The sequence below is a fragment of the Perissodus microlepis genome, chromosome 18 (genome assembly GCF_051167445.1).
Source record: "Perissodus microlepis isolate ML-2025 ecotype Zambia chromosome 18, ASM5116744v1, whole genome shotgun sequence".
Taxonomy (NCBI): domain Eukaryota; kingdom Metazoa; phylum Chordata; class Actinopteri; order Cichliformes; family Cichlidae; genus Perissodus; species Perissodus microlepis.
The window spans coordinates 26,215,756-26,234,859 of NC_140478.1; the positions used below are offsets into that span (position 1 = coordinate 26,215,756).

General features: G+C 39.0%; 1 protein-coding gene across 1 annotated transcript; it reads right to left on the reverse strand.

Moving 5' to 3' along the window:
* Positions 1 to 3,797: 3,797 nt before the first annotated feature.
* On the reverse strand, positions 3,798 to 11,674 carry LOC146368017 (purine nucleoside phosphorylase-like). The gene is made up of 6 exons (XM_084911530.1): positions 11,530 to 11,674; positions 9,025 to 9,194; positions 8,440 to 8,543; positions 7,157 to 7,332; positions 5,795 to 5,985; positions 3,798 to 4,755 (listed from the first exon to the last, which is right to left on the reverse strand). The coding sequence occupies exons 1-6, from the start codon at positions 11,547 to 11,549 to the stop codon at positions 4,541 to 4,543; spliced, it is 876 nt and encodes a 291-aa protein (XP_084767656.1). The 5' UTR covers positions 11,550 to 11,674; the 3' UTR covers positions 3,798 to 4,540.
* Between the last annotated feature and the right edge of the window lie 7,430 nt (positions 11,675 to 19,104).

Genomic DNA, 19,104 nt, shown 5'->3' on the forward strand with positions numbered 1-19,104 from the left:
CAGCTACTCGCATAGTAAAAATGAATGCAATGTTGTGGTTTGTACTCACAGTTATGTGACTACAACTCACAGGTACACACTTCTGTTTGCTCCACTTCACGTGCCCGGCCGTGGAGCGCTGGCTGCTCTGAAAACTCTCACTGCCAGGTTAATTAGCTAAGCGAGACAGGTGTGCCTCTCCTCAGCTGGCAGTGCTCCCATCACACCGCTCCAGCTCTCCTTCATACAGCTGGACCAGGAAACCACTCCCTGCTGACACAGAGTTCCTCAAACTACTTGCCTGAGTTCACTATCATTCAAAATTAGGCTGCAAATATTATTTTAGTCCATTAACTGTCAAAAGATATATGACTGATTAATGTGATTTAACTCTTGTCACGTTGACCATTAAGTAATTCACCATTTTGTGAGTCATTAACAATAGAAACGGATACAAGCTGAATTTTAGCATTAGTAAAACCTTTGGGTTTTTTCCCTTAAAACAAAAAGGTTAAAACCACAGCTTTAACTTTTTGTGTCTTGAACAACAATGGTCCAAAAACCAATTACGTGAAAGACGTGAAAAAAACAAGCATTTGATTTTAAGATTTGATTTTGTAACACATACAAGATATTTAATAGGAACATTTTCTAATTAATTTACTCAGTCAGCAATCAGATGATGCTCAGATTATAGCATCCTGCTGTAATCCACCAAATTTCTGTCTGCTTCCCTGCAAACTACAAGACTTCAGCAATAGTTATGGCAACTCATTTTAATCCTTATCTAGATTACATTTTTTTTACCTAACAAACACCCACCAACATGTGAAAATGACCCTTTTTTAGCATTTATACACTTATCATTTTATATAAGCATCATAGTTTAATTGCACGACAATTAAACGTCTCTATTATTGTGGGCTCTTTAATTTAGGCATAAAGCGCCTTGAGGCGACTGTTGGGATCTGGCGTTACATAAATCAACTCAAACTGAAGTGACAAAACTTGCCTGCCGACCACCGAACAACAGACTGAAATTGCAGACAGACACTACTGCAGCATGCCATGCACTCATCAGATTTGCAGTCAGTCCATTAGATGAGACGTCAGCAGAGGGCGTTGTAACTCATCCAGGGTGACTGTGCAAAAAGGGAACTATGCTGCTGCCTGAACAGGAACAGGGAGTTCACACTTGGATGTTTATTACAGGAACTAACAGCAACCACCTGCCTGTGAACTTCATGTATTTTACAGCCTCTTACATAAACTGCTCTCAGGACAGTCCTGCGACAGGCACATCAGCCTCTAGAGCACTTGTCTTTGTCTCTTTGCGTTATTCCACCTCTTCATGCTTTGTGTTCTTCACTCGCTGTTTTCTCTTGGACTGTCAGGCTCTCAAAGAGGAGAAACCCTGCAACACTGAGACAGTAGATTGAGTCGTACACAGGCTGTAACAGGCTTGAGATCATTTGGATAAAACTGCTTCCTGTAGTTTATAAGATAAGCCTTTTGGATTGTGGGATTGCTCCAGTGACAGTAAGGTCAGCTCACTTGGTTTATACTGAAATCTCCAAACAGCAGTGGATTACTGCGAAATTTACTTCTATGGTTTCCAGACAACAGATCCATGAAATAACACATTCATTCTTAGAAACATAATGCTGGCATACCTGAAATACTATATATATATTTTTAATTTGCCTTCATCAAGTCAATATCCCAATTTTACTACCAAATATGGCCTTACTCTGGGTTTGTTCTGTTAATAAATGTTGGAAATATAACATGCTAAAGAATGATTATTATGCTATAATGTTAAATATTAACCTTGGTTAACACGGACATTTCAATATCATCATCAACAGATCAACACTGTGACGTCAGTCTTCTGTGTAAGGTGACCTTGAGTGTTTTGAAAGGCGCCTAAAATAAAATGTATTATCATTATTGTTATTACTTCACTATCCCGTTTTCAAGGCTCCAGACTCTTGGCCTTGTTCAAAACCTGTCAGAATTTTTGGTAAGAGCACGTGCACAGAACTAATATGGAAAATCTTGTTGGTTAAATTTAAAGTTTATCTTTGTGGGCGGGATTAAATACACAGTTTTAATGTGGCTTTTTATTGGGAGGTTGTAAAGTACAACAAAAAACTGCCCGGGTGCAGTGTACCCCGGTAGATGGCGTGTGAAAAACACTTCCTTTTTCTTCTACATTATCTTTCGAGAACAGCTGTCATATTTGTGAGACTTTTTTGATGTAAGTGGAGGAAGTTTTCAAAGGCTTATTTGTCCAATAATGGGCCATTTTAATACAACCCCTCAGTTTATCCTCTGTGTAAAGCATCCTGTTTTAGCTCACTTCACCTACCTTTGAGCCAACTTTCTGTCAGCTGGATGCCTCTCACAAGGGTTAAACAGTAGGTGGGCGGGGCTTCTGTGTTCTTAGTTTTATAGCTGCAATGACAGTAATCGTGTCCCCTCTAAATAATATCACACAGAGCTGAAGCAGAAATGTCTTGTTTGTCTTGTGTAAATATCTGAAAAAGAGAACAAATCTAGTGAACTTCACTTCTCTAGGTTAAAATGCTTTGTTGAGGCCAGAGGTCAGAGGAGAATGGCCAGACTGCTTCGAGTACATTCAGAGATCAGAGGTGCGATCTATTCCTATGGCCTTATTAGTAATCCTTTGCAGCTGGACAGAGTACAGTATACTCACATTTCAGCAGAATCTGTCTTCTGCTGTTTTTTACCTCAGCTGCAAGTTGTAGAACGTGTTATCTGTGGAGATTCAAAGCTTATATATAAAGTGTGTTCAAGTCAAATAGTGCAGATCAGTACCTTTAACTTTCTTGTTCGAAGGAGGAACCAGAAGTGAAAATATGTCAACCGCTTTGCGTTCAACACATTTTTATGAACAGCAAGAAAATTACTTGCAGTACACTGAGGACTCACAAAGGTTTATGTGCGTACTTTTCCATAAATCTAGCCTTCACACCCACAGGATGATTCTTTGTTTCTGTGTATTTATTCAGCACATTTTGTGCAGACACCTGATCGCCCTCTTTTGGATGCTGGATTACAGACAGCTTGTAAAATTCTCACGACCTTGTTTGGCTATAAACAGCAGTGCCTGAGCGTCATGGAATTTTTTTTCTTTTCATGGGAGGAGGAAGGGAACAAATGGCAGTGGGTGATATTTGGGTAAGAAAGTGACCAGAGGTGGCATGCAGAGTAGAAAATGCATGGGAAAGTTAGGGGAGGCTGTCAGTGATAAGAAAGGAGGATAAGGACTGCAGATAAAATGAGAAACAAACTGAGTACCTACTAAATTCTTACTCAGGGAAACTTACACTGAGCTAGCAGGTTGTGCTTTAATTGAAGGTTTTCTTCTAACAGGCTCCTTTATGTGTGGACAGAGTTTGGATTTCTTCACCTTTTTTGGTCCAACAGTATTTTTCTTTGTCCTTTAGGTGAAGCCAAATATTAAAAATAACATTAAAAATTTAGGAGTTATTTAAATTAAGCTGATCAGATTGTCTTTGCTTTAGTGGCACATTTACAAGGTAATAAATAAACCGAAGGGGTACAAAAATACTTGAATGAAAGACACTAACTTCACAAATAAAAGGTGAGAACAGTCAGAAAATGTTTGCACACGAATAACAAAAAAACATTACTTTAATTTTGAGTCTCTTAATGCTTTAGCATGAAAATGAAGATTGATTTAAATCATTTCAAGATGACTGGAGAGAGACATCCTGTGATTGATCACAGAAACATTCAGCCCTACAGTTTCAAACGCAGCACACAAAAACCACTTTTATTAGTAATTTATTGTAAAAGCTGAGCTATAGTTGTTACAGATCTTAGTAAAGTACCACTAAAAGCACAGGCTGACGCACAGCCGGCCTGTTAGTTTACACAGTGACAGGAAATGGCAAGACATTTTTTAATCTAATCTACTTTCTTTCATAACTGTGCCATGTCTCTTTCTTCAATGTAGTCTATACATTTAAAAAAAACAAATACAAAAAACCTACTTAAATACATTTTCTATAAATAGTTTATAATTTACATTTTCTCTACAAAAAAGGAACATTATTACCACTTTAGTCAAATTGACAGGAACGTATGCTGAATGAGTTGGTCCTCTTAAATAAAAAAAAATGTGAATATCATTTGTTTTTCATATTAGCGAATAGTTGATGTGAGGGAATGTAAGAGAATAAGAAATAAATAGGTTAATAATTTAGGTTTTATAACACGATACTGTTTCACTGAATCCCTTTGCAGCTGGACAGAGTACAGTATACTACAGCAGGAAATAGTCAAGAGAACTTTTGTCCTAACACAGTATCTGTGCAGTGTAAATGTAAACAAAGCTTATTATGTGGACCAGTTTCCAAGCTCATAAGACTAAAAAGTTTTGCTAAGAAAGTAGTTCATCATACTACAAGCATTGTGCTTTAAAAATTGCTTTTAGCTAAGCGTTTTGATAGAAATCTTCTAGCTGTGATGCAGAGATCAAGTGCAGTGACGGTGGCCACCAGGTCATCTATCAGTTATTGATGTTATGCTCCAGCTGAGCCACAATGGTGGACACGAGCTTCTCCATCTGCTCGGCCCTCAGCCTGCCCGTCTCCAGGACCTCTTCGTGGTTGGCCTTCTCGTGGCTGTCGTAGTCCATCACTGCGCGGTTGCTGATCAGAGACAAGGCGAAGCAGCGCATCCCGGCGTGGCGGGCGACGATCACCTCGTGTACTGTGCTCATCCCTGCATTAAAAATTCAAAAGGTAAGTTATAACACTGACGTTCTCAATATACTTCCTTAATTAAATGGCATAAAGCTTATGCTTAAACTAGAAGAACAAATATGAAATTATTTAACTGTCAGATTTTATTTAGTATTGTACATATGGATGTAGTTTTTGGTATATTAGTGTATTGTGGGCAATCTTTTTCTATAGAGGGATGAGACGTTTCGTCTGTGTGAGGTATGCTGATATGTTGATTATTATTTTATCCATTAAATGCCTTGTTTGTGTTTTGCAGTCCCTAACAAGAATTTTCCTTTGCCTTACATCTGAAAAAGGCCTATTCTGCATATCGTATTATAAAAGAGACTGCTTGATCGATTAAAGCAGCTCCTTTAAGAAGTAAATTAATCTGATAAGACTTTCAACAGGCCTCCTAAAAGCCAAAGCACCGATCCTGAGCTCCCCATGAGTAACAGAGCTCTTCACCTTATCTCTCAGGGTAAACATGGATCTGTGATTTTATTCTTTCAGCCACGACACACAGTTTGCAGAGACAGATGAGAGTAGGAACCTCGATCAACCAGTAAAGTGACTGCTTTACTTTTGAACTCTACTTCACCCTCCATCCTGAACAAGACTATTATCTGAATTCTTCTCCTAAATAAGCAACTAATATCCATCCTAGAGCAAGAAATCCATCCTTTCTGACTGAGAACCATGTCTTCTGACCATTCCCTTGATTCTTTACTGGCTTATATGAGTTTGATGTGACACCTGCCTGTGTATCGTACTATAATGCGTATCAGTGTTTACACTGTAATAGAGCTGACTCCCAAAATAATCCTTTTGCTTTTGGTAATCCTTTATGCCTTTGTGAAAACTTAATGTATATATTGAAATTGGGGAGATTTTGGATCAGATCAGATCTCCATTCATTCAAAAAGATATCTGCTTTTAGTTGTGATGATTCGGGATAGGGACAATGTGAGGCGTGTAGAAATATTAAAACAGAAGTCGATGTGTTTTTGTGTGAGAGAGCAACATTTAAAACTCACCGACAGCATCAGCGCCTAGCATGTGGAGCATGCGGCACTCGGCGATGGTTTCGAAGGAGGGGCCTCCGAGGACGCAGTACACGCCTTCACGGACAAATTCACTAAAGCCCAGCTCTGCGGCCACGTCGAGTGCCAGCTGCCGGAGCTTGCGATCGTAGGCATCAGACATGCAGGGGAAACGCAAGCCAAACCTGAAGGGAGAACAGGAGTGTTGATGCAAAAGAATCTACACAACAAAAGACAGGAATCTACACAGCTATGACTCAATACTGAAGTTACCCAACAAATAGATACTCAGAGTTTTTTAATGTGATCATGAGAAAATAAAAAGCTCACAAAGGATATTTTTCATCAGTCAAATTGTCTTATCTTTCAGCATCTCTTACAGAGATAAGAATGTGCTATGTTCATTATAACAGACCAACATAAGCTGATCATAATTTTAAATAAACCACAACATCCCCACTTGGCAGTTGTTAATGTCTCAACCTGGCTCTGTGGCCAGCATTAAATAAGTGTCATGCAAAGCCTCCAGTGTGAAGCCACCCTAAACAACAGACATACTTGCTGACCCTAAAAATCAAATGCCTATTGTTGTTAAAGGTCTGAAGAGTCACAGTTTTGTGTAGGAGGGCCCAACAATGCACATTTGTCATGGTGGAGGAGGGAACTTAGAACAGCTCAATTGTTTGCACAGTGACGGTGTAGCCCTCACTTGAAATATTTAACCAAATGATTTGGGGACCATGAGTTGCTTACAAACATAAAATTTGCGATCTTTAGGAGGACAGTAGTCAGTTATGATAAAATAAGTAACAGAATGAGCAAATTCTGTTACTGCAGCGCATCTTTTCTAACATTCATGTAAATGTGTTTGTACCAAGGTTAAACCTGAACAAATTTAAGTCCGAAAGGTGACTCTCTTGTGGCCCCAGGGCTACTTTTACTGTGACTAAATTTCAACCATGTGTACGCTGAGAGTGTAGCACCGGGTAGTACCAGGGTGAGGCATTTTCCGAGGTCTTGTTAATGATTTTAGCGGTCGGTCTGTCTAAATGTTTCTACTGAGCTAAACAACGGCTCATTCATAACAGTTTGTTTTTAATTCAGAGGAAATCTTCTCCAACGCTTCTTGTTACACAGGTTCGCATTCAGCCTGCTTTATTTATAACAACAGAAGTGCACAGCCCTTAGACTGATAGTGGACTGGTTGACTTTCATAGCTACAGGGAAATGTTAACAATGACTGGAACAGCAAAATTTAATGCTTAATGTACTGAGAAAAAAATTAGCTAGAAAAGCTTCAAACCAAAAAATGCTGTCTTCAATATCTGCTTCTACCCCTCCCTCACCTCCATCTACCTGTCATCATTGGGTCCAGACAGCGGGTTGACCCCAGCAAACCCTGGCATGTTGATGTGGTCCTTGATGACCATGATGTCCCCCACTTTGTAGTCCTGGTTGAGGCCTCCGGCTGCGTTGGTCATTATCATCGTCTCTACGCCCATCAGCTTGAAGACGCGCATGGGCAATGTGATCTAGTATAAATAAGTGAATATAAAACACACAAAAAACGTGTGTTAACGTTATAAGACAAACAAGCAAACCTCATGCAAAGCGAACACTGAATAACACAAGAGACATGAAATGTGTGGAAGAAAACTGCTCTCAGTTATCGATTTAGGAAATTCACCTTTATTTATTAACACACTGATGTAACAATAGACACAAAGAAATTTCCTACACTGATAACCTGAATACAGTTGTCTTCTCCCGAGAGCAGTCGACATAACAAGCTTAGATCAACATTACATTTAAGGAGCCATCCAAGTCAGAGAGAACGCTAATTTTCTCATTGTTTAGTCTCCATGCGCTCCACAGCAAAAGTCTGGGACTGAGTAATCTTCCAGAAGCCTTAGAAACCTGAGATTTACATTTGAGATGCTCAGCAGCTGTTTGTGTCTGCAAAGCTCCGAGCTGGCACTTTTTGTGGGAATAACTTTCTACTAGATAAACTGTTCCACTGTAAACACTGGACAGAAAAGCCTGTGGATAACCCTGTATAATCCTGACCAGTGTCTGAGGGGAAAAAGTTCCTGCTGAGTTTTTAAAATGTTTTTATTCAAATCTTTCTGGAGTACAGACAAAATTTTATTCATCCACATTTTGTATCTGTATGATTGGAGGTATATTATGAGCAAATCTCTCTAAAACCTTGTAAAACAAATCTAATTCATCTCTATTGTGTGATTAGGTAAAACATACATTAGAATAAATATCTGCTGTGTTGTGTGAGGGATACAATCCTTTAATTTAGCATTTTATGATACGGACTACAGGGGTTTAAAGTACTGGGACTTAAGTGCTGCTAACGCTCACAAACCACAAAGCTAACATCGGGTGTGGAATATCGATACAGAACATTTACAATGTTCAGCCATCCAGAAATGACTGTGACTGTGTACTTCCTCTCCCCACCCCTGCCTCAGGTTTCCTTTTGTCCTCTGACTGAATACAACTTATTGACCCTGTGAGAATATATGGAACGTCCTCTAAATGGAAGAACCTGCTCTAGTCCAGAAGACTCCGATAATAAAAAAACGACAAGCTTTTATTGCCTGTGTTAGCTTTTTGTCTCTACTCACCTTCTGGATGGGGTAGCCCTCGTACAGGTGGAACCTGCCCTGCATGCATACACATGGCTTCCCTTTTAGTGTTCCAAACACGAGCCGGCCAGCATGACCATGCACTGCAACACACACAAACACACGCTGTTAGACCCCAGTGCAATTCACAACACAGCCCAATCTTATGGCAAAGTGTGAAGTAGTCATGAGTCAGCACAGTTGGATTTGACAATGAAGAAGATAAAGCTCTAAAAGTAGGAAAAGTGGCAACTATTATATTTTAACTCAAAACATGATCTTTTTCTACACCTAATACAGTATTTGTACTTCCTAATTCTAACTGAACAGTTTATATGGATTAACTCTCCCTTTTTAAGAGCAGTGTAATGACAATTCATGTCCAAGAATAAAAAAATCAGCAGATTAAATCTTAAGACTGTTTCATAAAGTGCCGTGGGACTGTGTCGAATCAAGGTCACAAGCATGCGCGCACACACACACACACACACACACACACACACACACACACACACACACACACACACACACACACACAAACAAACAAACAGTTGTGTTTCCCAAACAGCTGGAGGTTGTGGATACCTGTACTCCGGGGGAAATTGGGAATATCGCTGTATTTGAAGATCTGCGGGTCCTTGATCATTTCAGCCAGACCTCCCAGGCCTGAACCGCACACGATTCCCACAATCGGCCGCACCTGTGTGTTCGACAGCAGCCAATCAGCTGTGGTCTTGCATTCTTCATAGCTGACGCTGGAAAGCAAGAGAAACATATATGAAAACATGAAGTTATGCAGTGTTTCAAAGCGGAACGTGACCTAACATGTGAGGGCACACAAACAAAGTCAGTTTTTATTTATAGTATTTATCTCAAAGGTCTGACATAGAGGCTTTAGTCTTCTTACACACAAATTCATACTGCATAAGGCATTCCTTTACCAGGAAATAACAGTGATTTGCCATTTCAGCCGATGCAATTTGTAAGGAGGAGTATCCTGTACAGTTCCTGAGCTGAAATGAATGTCTTGAACAGACATGTACAAACACACTTAATATCCTGTTATTGTGCAAACATAGAGTGTGTCACGGTCAGGTGGTAGAGTGAAATGCCTGTGTGATGTAAACAGAATGAAATGTTTCTCAACCAAACATCGATGCACCTTTTATTGTTCAGTTTTGTTTGTCTGTACATTTGAGGAGTCAATTCTCACATCAACACTGACGGTTTTCTGCCTTCTTTGCTCTGATCTCGCCCACCACCACGGCTCTTTAACTTTACTTATAACCCTGTTAATTTCCTGAGGATGGCTACGTTTTTTTAAACTATATAAATAATAAAATGTTGTAAAGCCACTTGATTACAGCCACTAGGTTGTTCCACATGTAATAGAACCAATGAAATAACATAAAACCTTAAAAACAACCCCAAAAGCAAATAGTTTAATCAAAAGCAAACTAAATATTGTTTAACCTGTCTGTGCTCTTTTCTACAAACACTTTATCTTTAACCGGATCAAAGTGAGCTGTTAACAGGCTCATCCGATATATAAGCCATTAACAAAGACTGGGGAAGTGTCTTATTAAAGCTGAATATTAGCATAAAAAGGGGCTCAGCAAGATAGCATCAGAGAACTTGTTTATTCTGCTTATTACACACCACGTATTGCCAAATTAGCTTCACTGCATGCCCTCTGGCCACCCCCCTCATCCTATGCAGTAGATGCAGAGGCCTTAACCACATATGGTAAGGCACTGATTTGTAGAGTGGATGCCTATCATCAATGGAAATATCACATGTAGTTTTAAATATCACATGTGTTTTAAATCATTTCATTAGTGGTACAAAACATCCCAACCCTTCCCCCACTCACCCACCCAAGTGGAGCTATTGTAATTAAAATCACCACAGTGTAATTACCACAAGAATAACTGAAGACTCTGGAGGAGTTTGGGAGTTATACCGCCTTTTGAATCCCTAAAGCCCCTTTATAGACCTTCTTTTTCGTTCAGAAAGAAGCTTCACAGTAGTTGGAAAAATCCTTTTCCTTTTGATTTTGTATTTGTTGGACCAGCTGTGGCCCAGGTGGTAGAGTGGGTCTATTAATGATGCTACTTTGATCAGGTGTTTTAAGCAGGACAAGATTCAAGATTCAAGATCCTTTATTTATCACATACATAGTTCTGAGTACAACACGCAGTGAAATGTGTACTAAAAAAAGCACTACAATAATGGCAGTATATGCTTATTTTATATAAGGATAAAAAACGATATTAATATAGAAATCGAGGGAAAGTGAAGATCTGTTCTTTTTTACTTGATCAACATTTAAAAAACAGAATAAAACAAACAAAAATCATGTTCTAATCTTTCTGTTCAATCGCTTCCAATCTTTTCCTCTTTCAAAGTGGTACGTGCGCTCCGTCACTAACCCAGCCCACACTTTTATGTGATGGTGGTGGAGCCTGTAGCTGACTCACGGACACCTCATTGGGCCCACATGTGGTCTAATGAAACAAACTGCGACATGAAGGAAGCATTACGGCAACGAGGAGATTACAGTGTGTGTTCACTGTGAATAAACCACCTTCCTGTGCCAGTAATGGGACAGCGGGTTCAGTGACGTCACGGAGGATCTCGTGTGGGGTTTTTCCGCCCCATCCATCAGTGCCGGTGGACACGTTGTAGCTCTTCCGCGCGTAATTGCGCGTTCAAAGACTGCGGAAGAACTCAGGAAAACTGCCAGCGGAGCGGAGAGATGTTAAAGCCCCAGGCAGTTTATTTATTTATCTATTTTTTTATTTTTTAAATCAGGACCACCGTAATTAAGCAGTTTGAGGATATTAGTTTCCTTAGTGATGTTCGACAGAAGCAGCTATACACATTCAACAGAATAGAAACCCGGTGATGGACTACGCAAAGTTAATCCAGCCTCCACACAGAAAACGTATGCTAGAGGTGCGAGTATTTGGTATTTGAGGGATTAATACATCATAAATAGAGTCTGCCTACACGAGTAGTTCTAATCACACACAGATGTCTTTAGTCTTTAATACGAATACAAAAGGAAGGTATGAATAGTTCACTCACCCAGAGATAAACTCAGACATGATGGAATGTGATTCAGATGGAGTCAGCAGGTTGTTCTGTGTTGGAGTGAGTCCTGTCGGTATTATCCGGGTTTCCTGATGTGGGACCGGTTTTAGGTTTACACCCCCATCCTTCTATGTCACTGCTGGCATAGCATGACATCGGAGGCTCTGATTGGTCCACCCACAGGCGTGTGCCTCTGATGCACTGGTTAACACAAGTAGTCATAGCAATCGGTGCTGCGTTCAGGATACAGCGCGTCGACAAAAGGAAGGATGTGTGTGGAATTAAGACAAAAATCCACACGAGGCAGCCTCTTGAGTAGCCGGGATCCGTCCTCTGTTTTTGTTACAAGAGGAAATTAGTGAGACTGCTCCCACTTTGACTGAAATACACCTCTAATACTTAAGAATGAAACTGAAAAAATAACTACAAATTATTAATACGCATTTGTCCAAATATACCAACCGTAAGACATTCTTTATTAATTATATATAATATTCCCTTAAGATGAGTTAAACTTGTTAGCCTTTTATTATAAACCATTTAAATTTACTTATTTAGCTCATATATTCTATATTACCTCACTTTATTAACTTTCTCGAGCTTTTATTTAGCGTGTTTTTACACCCAAATAAAACTAGCTGCTGCGCACACAAGAATAGACCCACTTTGGGATAGATAAAGAACAACAACATTTTTAATAATGGGATCAAAAACAAGCAAATGTTTCTGAGGTATATTATTGTTATGCTATTTGAAAAGGAGATTGAAGGTACAATGTTGGGAGTTATTCTTTAGCTTTTTGAACAAACATTAAAACTTTGGTCGAATTTCCCACAGGACATGAAGGCAGCACCGAACCCCATTCAAGAACGTGGTCGTGCAGGTTTTGGTGCTGATGCAATCGCCCTGCACATGATACGAAAAGGACCATAGGTTACATAATATCCGGCATATTTTAATTTCTTCTAGTATTTACTAGAAATATTAGAAGGAATAAATTGCCACAGCTCAAAAAGCTTACCGCATACAGACTTTGTTGACAAATGGTAGGGAAAGGAAAATCAACTTTCCACAGTAACTTAGCCACACGTGGTAAGAGTAGGCATTTCTTCATGTACTTGAAACAATGAAAATTTCTAGTTTATCGTCGATCTGTGGAGGGATGAACTGATTCACAGGAAAACGAACTCAGAAGATGTTAAGCTGTAAGTGTTGAGATAGTGAGAGGGCGATTGTCCCAAGTCTCAAGGTTGTTCATTCCCATGTGGCACTACTTAGCAGTGTGAGCTGTCCTGGGTTCTGTGTGTAAATGTTACGCTTTAAATAAAGTTTTTATGAAAGAAAAAAAACGTTTTTTGTTTGTTTGTTTGTTTTTGTTTTTCTAAAGCAACAGCTTGCAATTTTTTTTCTAAAGATACAGTCATTTAAAAGAAAAAGAAAAGTAAACCCACTTTCAGTCCTAAGGTTTTATCTTTATATTTATCAGGACATTTAAAAAAAAAAGTCATCTGTCAAGCACAGGGGGTGATGCGTTTGGATTTATTTTGTAAACACAAGACCTGGACACCTCGCGGTTAATGAGCTGACCATGACCTACACTGTATACCAAAGTATTCTACAGTTAATGATCCCAAGCACTGCAGCAAACTGAATGGTTGAATGCTGGGTTGTAATTATTTTTCACTCACTGCTTCAGCATTTTGCTGAATTTCTCTTTGATATATAATAACACTGTAATAAAGCATGTACCATCAATCATCTGAGGTTGTACTTAAATAATTTTAGAACCTGCTAAGAATTATTTTTAATTGTGTCCTGATATGTACCCTTTTTAATGCCGTGTATTTATAAGATGAGTGTAAGTTTTTCAAGAGCTGAAAAAACATTTTTCAGGCAGTTCAGATTATTTTGTCAGTCTGCTATTTTCCTACAGCTGTTGCTGCTTACAGAAATGAACTGTCAGGACTGGGGACCCTTCCTCTGCTCATGGCTGAACATGCACTTCTCCTCAGGCATGAGGGGACACTTGGGTAAAAGGGCTGGGCGTCTTTAACATTAAAACGTTTCATTTCATTGGTAGCGAGGAGTTCAGCACTAAATCTGCCCTTGGGCTCTTACATAATGAAATACTACACTTCAGAGAAGACATACTGCAGATGTTGGTGGAACTAGAAGAAAAGTATATGTTCCAAAATGGAGTATATATTGCTCTTGGGATTTAGTGAATATTTTCCATGGGTTTTACCACAAACATTGGGTCTAAACTCCTAAAGATCATTGCAAGTGTTGCCCCAAATTTCACCAAAATCTAGTGAGCACTGTTTAAGCGCCAGTCATTCTTTAAAGTGTTGACTAAGTAAAAATCCTAACTTGATGTTTTTACAAAAGGAAGGCCGAACACTTTTCCCAAAATAATCAGGAATAGTCCTTCAAGTACAAATTAAATGGCAGCCCATTTGTATGCATGTAAACAAAACAGTAGCTTTAGTGAATAAAGAGTTTTAAAACCAGATGGTTTTAAAATGACAGGTTCATACACGTATAATGTATGCATGCCAGAGTTTATGTGTTCACTATATCACAGTGTGTCCTGTGTTATATACCTGCTTTGGCAGCTGTACAGAGCAGCCAGTGTTCTGTTACATACTGTTACGTAACTGCTGATTTGTATTCACACGGCTTCCTGACGTGCAAGCCAAAACCCGCTGCTCTCACTCTGAATATAAATTAGTAACAGGTCACAAGTGCAAGAATTTTGCTTTGATAACCCAAAGCAGATTTGAGCTACTGTTTAATTGTAGGTTAATTGTCCTTTGACGTCCTTTTAAGGAGCAACAGGTTCACAATTAATTAACCAGAATTCCAGATAAAATTGGAGTTTATTATTTAGGCACGGTCTTAATGAAATTTGTTACATGCATACTTTGTTTTACTCTTTTTTTCCCTTTTACTTCCTCCACAACATCCACAACCTCAACCCTTCATGTTGAATTTATTACACATTCATGTTATTTCCTGTTGTTTGTAGGCCTCAAACCTAACCAAGCTAACCAGTTAGATTTGATCTGCAGTAGTGAGGCATCCATGCCCATGTGGATATATTATATACGAACACAGTCAACAGAATGCTGAATGAATCAATCAATAAAAAAATCAATATTAACAACTTAATTTAGCGAACCAGAGCTATGATTTGTTTATTTGAGTGTTGGATTGTGGAACAAAGTATTGTTCTGCACTAAAACCCTTTTTTCCAGAAGCAGGAAACTCAAAGTCGCTACGTAAAGGCTGAGAGTCGTCAAGTAAAACTCTCTGCACAAGGACGACTGGTTCAGCTGTGGCTCACCAATCAGCCTCTTAGACGATTTAACATTTTGGTTGAGTAACTTTCTACTTTCTGTTCTTTTACAGATAAACTTCCAAACCACGATACCAAGGAAAAGGATAAAACAAACTTGATCTTCTTTTGCTTTCTGTTGTTTCCTGTAGGGGTCGCCACAGCCCTCTGATAAAGGACGAATGAGGCTGAACTGTGAAGCTGAAGAAACTTTTGCCTTTAACACACATTTATGTGTTTCAGTGTGTCTTTGAAGGGGAGCATGTCCTACTGGATGCAACGCTGTAACATGCATTTCTTAACAATGAAAGAAACTGGGTCATTTTTTGTGTTCTGACTACAGACCTGTGAGCTGACTTTAGCCCTCATGTTGTGTTCATTTCATGTCAAACAATTTTGTGTTCCCACTTTATTAATCTCATTAATCTGATCTTATATGTCTTGAATTTGAGTTCTCAGAAACATAATTTCTGTCTTATTTTGATTATAAGAAATAATCGGATCAAACGGTATACTGTGTATTAGAGACTACCCCGCTGTCAATATTATAATGAACATTTGTTTTGAAACATTTAAAAGTTTTATACAGTCACATAATGTAACCTGTTGTGTTCCTGGTCAAAAGTGAGGAAAGTATCCCAAAAACTACACTTGCTTCTGACACAGCTCCTGACCAAGACCGCACAAGATGAAGAAATTATCATCTTATGTCCCTGAGACCTCCAATCAAGCTCCAGAACCACAACCTTTGCTTGTTTCTTTTCAGGATATCTTCTTTGTGGACAAAGACATGGAATCTTAGGTCAGTCTGATAAGTCAACTACATTTTTTGGAGGTAAAACTTTTAAAGTTGTCAAATTTGACCTAACACAACATTGGGGTTAAAAGCATCATGCCACTAATGATGGCAGTTTTGAATAGTTAGATAATCAACTTGTATTCCCATTATTTTGTCAAAATAAAGAAAACAATAAGTAGTATCATATCCATCCCTAAAGACTGGAGTCGTCGTGGTATAAAGTGGTTATTATAGTTGCTTTCATTATTTTTCATGAAACTTTAACAATGAAGTCACACACCAACGAGCATAAATTGAGGGTTGGTGCCTTTGACCACCAGTAGGGGGCGCTCCAGCCTTAAAAGCTGCTGATTCAGTAGGGGACGCTGATGCTTCACCAGGTAATGTTTTGGAATTCAAAGCAAAATTCTCATACTGAGCAACTGTGGTTCTAGCAGCAGTGCCAGAGGTATTATAAGTGTTGTCTGGACACCAGATCAGATAAGTTTTCATGAGGACTTTCTTAAAATTCCTTGCTCTTGGACTTATTCATACAATAATCTTGCATCTAAGATACATTGTAGTAATATATATGTCTGTATATACATATATATTTCTGCAATGTATCTAAAGTGTTGTTGAGGAGATGAAATACTATCAGGTGTGAGTGATTGGGCCTGCAAAGAGCATAGCAACTGGTGGCCTGAATGTTTGCTGTAAACTCACATATAGTACCTTAGATATTGAGGTCATTACCCAAACTTCCTGTTCCTGTTAAGCACATTTTCACCTTAACTTTATCATATGGAAACTTTCTGTTTTTTCCTTGCAAGGGAAACAGGTCCCTATGATGTGGCTGTGTGAAGAAATAAAGGTCATCTGAAAATGAGTAATACGTGTACCACACACACACACACACACACACACACACACACACACACACACACACACACACACACACACACACACACTTCTCAACCCTCACCGTTACCTAAACCACAGTGAGTTATACTATAATGACTTGTTTTTTATCTTAAAAGGGAGATCATTCCTCAAATGATCAATAGTAGGAAATACTGTCATATGTTTCCCTCTGCTGACTAAACCTGGAATTGCAGCAAGAGTCAAACTTCTGTAATTGGTCTTGCACAGCTACTATTTTTTAAACAAAACATCAAACATCCATCCATCCATTTGTCTATTGCCTAAAGCTCATCTGAAGCTGACAGATATTCAATGAAACATAGTTTGATAATGTATTTTTATTGTTATTATTGCGGCATCATAATTACATAATGCTGGATGCTAAACATAATGAATGAATGAACCAAGTCTACATTTTAAATAAACCCTGAATTTGTAAGTCTGTCATGAATATTGGCAACAAGTTTTTTTTAAACTCTCTGTAACCTGATGTCTGTGTTTTCACCTTAGTGAATTCACCAAGCAGAAGTAAGAACCGGAAGGAAGTGGGAAAAACAGCAAAACAGCAACTAAATGTGCAGAGAATCAGATAAAAGGCTGCAGAGAGAAAAAGGAGGGTGAGAAAAAGAGTTTCTAAAGAACGGAGGTAAGTTCACCAACACCACCACTAACAACTAACATGAGCCAAGAGCACTGACTGACCCCACCACACACACACACACACACACACACACACACACACACACACACACACGCACACACACACACACACACACACGCACACACACACACACACCTACTTTTCTTTCCTAGCATGCGCATGAAGAGAAAAAGCGGTAAACAGCTGATTTTTTTTAACAGCTTTTCATACTGAAACTGAATCACATGCATGCACACATGTATGTCTCGATGTCTCGAGTACTTAAGCACCTTGAAGTTTTAAATGATCAAAGTCATGCTCAAAAAGAGAAGATGGTGAGATCATTACTTTTTTTGCAGATACCATATTTGATGACATATCTTCAATTAGAATATGTTGATACTAATACTTTTTAACTAAGTGAGAAAAAAAAACTATCAGTAAGTGGTATAATAAAGATAAAGTTTTACAGTAAAAGGGAAGCCATATTTTTATCGTTCCCCCTTGCTTGGTCCAACTTCCTAGTCAAGTCAGAAGTACTGACTGTAATTTACAAGAACTGTGGAGGAAATTGAATGTGGGTTGAGTGATGCTCATACAGGGCTGTGTTGGGGTAAAATTAGCACTGAGGGTCGACTTTACGTTCAGTGCACAAATTTACATATAATTAGTGTGCAGTACAGCAACTTTATTTGGACAGATACTTTCCTCACATAGTTACATAGTTAATAAAGGTAGTTTCCGCACATAATATACCTGCCTAAAACAGATAAACACTAGACTGCGGGGCTATTAATGCATGTGCAGGTTAACATGCATTATTTTAACAAAGTGAAATACTTCGCTAAATGCTCGAATGTTGTTGTGTTGTGATAACTGGATTTTCAGGCTAAATTACTTAGAGCTTGCTGTCACTGTGACCACAAAACAACCCTTGAAGAAAACTATTACTTCTACTTTTACTTTAAACTTTATAAACTAACACACACTTTATAATTCTTGCGCTCATACACTAATGTTGAAGTACAAGCACCTTGCGTGGAGATGCCCTGCAAAATGCAGGAACAAATAACCAACTAACTGCCACAAATGAGAAGAATAAACGTTCATGCTGCTTCAGCCTACGCTTTGATTTTAGGATTCTTGCTCCTGCAGCTTTATGTGTATGCAAAAACTGACTGCATAAGAAAAGTTCAGACAGCGTGCTTTAATCTTATCTTTTTCCTTCCTCTTCAAAAGCCACACGCTTGCATCGCCACGATCACACATATTTTCCGTTTCTTTTGAATACACAGAAAACTTTTACACAGTTTCACAGTGGTTATTTAGTTTCCATGGTACTGACTTCCTCTTCATATATGTGTCTTGTTTTTTTGGCGGTCGGGGGTAATACAGAAAGGCTCCAGTGTTGCTTTAAAATAGAACCTCTTGATGGCAACAATAACAACACAAAAATAAAGTTCAGGACTGATCCTGCACTTTGTTCAAAGTGGACTCTTCTGCACATGTGACCAATGGTCCTCATTGACTATCCCTCTTTCTATTAAATAATGCTTTGTCACCCTCTCCTGAGCCAAACCATGGGGTTGTATTCACCTCACGGATGCCCCTCTTTATGTGGCGGAGCTTAACAGGATGCTCCGTACAGACGCTCTTGGACACAGCAAACGCCGGGCACAGAAGAAATGAATAGGGTGCTCTGTGGTTTCCCCTAAAAGAGTGTTTGTGTGTGTACTTGTGTGTGTGTGGGTTTGCTGCAGGGGGTGGTTTGTTAGGGCCATTTGTTGGCGCGTGCACATGTCCTTGTGTGCGTTTGTGCAGAATGTGCACACGAGGCCCTGAACATGTGTGTTTATTTCTCTCTGCATGAATCTGGTGTGCTGCCTGTAT

Excerpts from the sequence above, each read along its gene's own strand:
- LOC146368017 (XM_084911530.1), bottom strand. The coding sequence starts at position 11,549 with ATGTCTGAGTTTATCTCTGG. Across the intron at positions 8,544-9,024 it reads CAATTTCCCCCGGAGTACAG|TGCATGGTCATGCTGGCCGG; the intron begins GTATCCACAACC and ends TGTGTGTTGCAG. Across the intron at positions 7,333-8,439 it reads AGGGCTACCCCATCCAGAAG|ATCACATTGCCCATGCGCGT; the intron begins GTGAGTAGAGAC and ends TATTTATACTAG.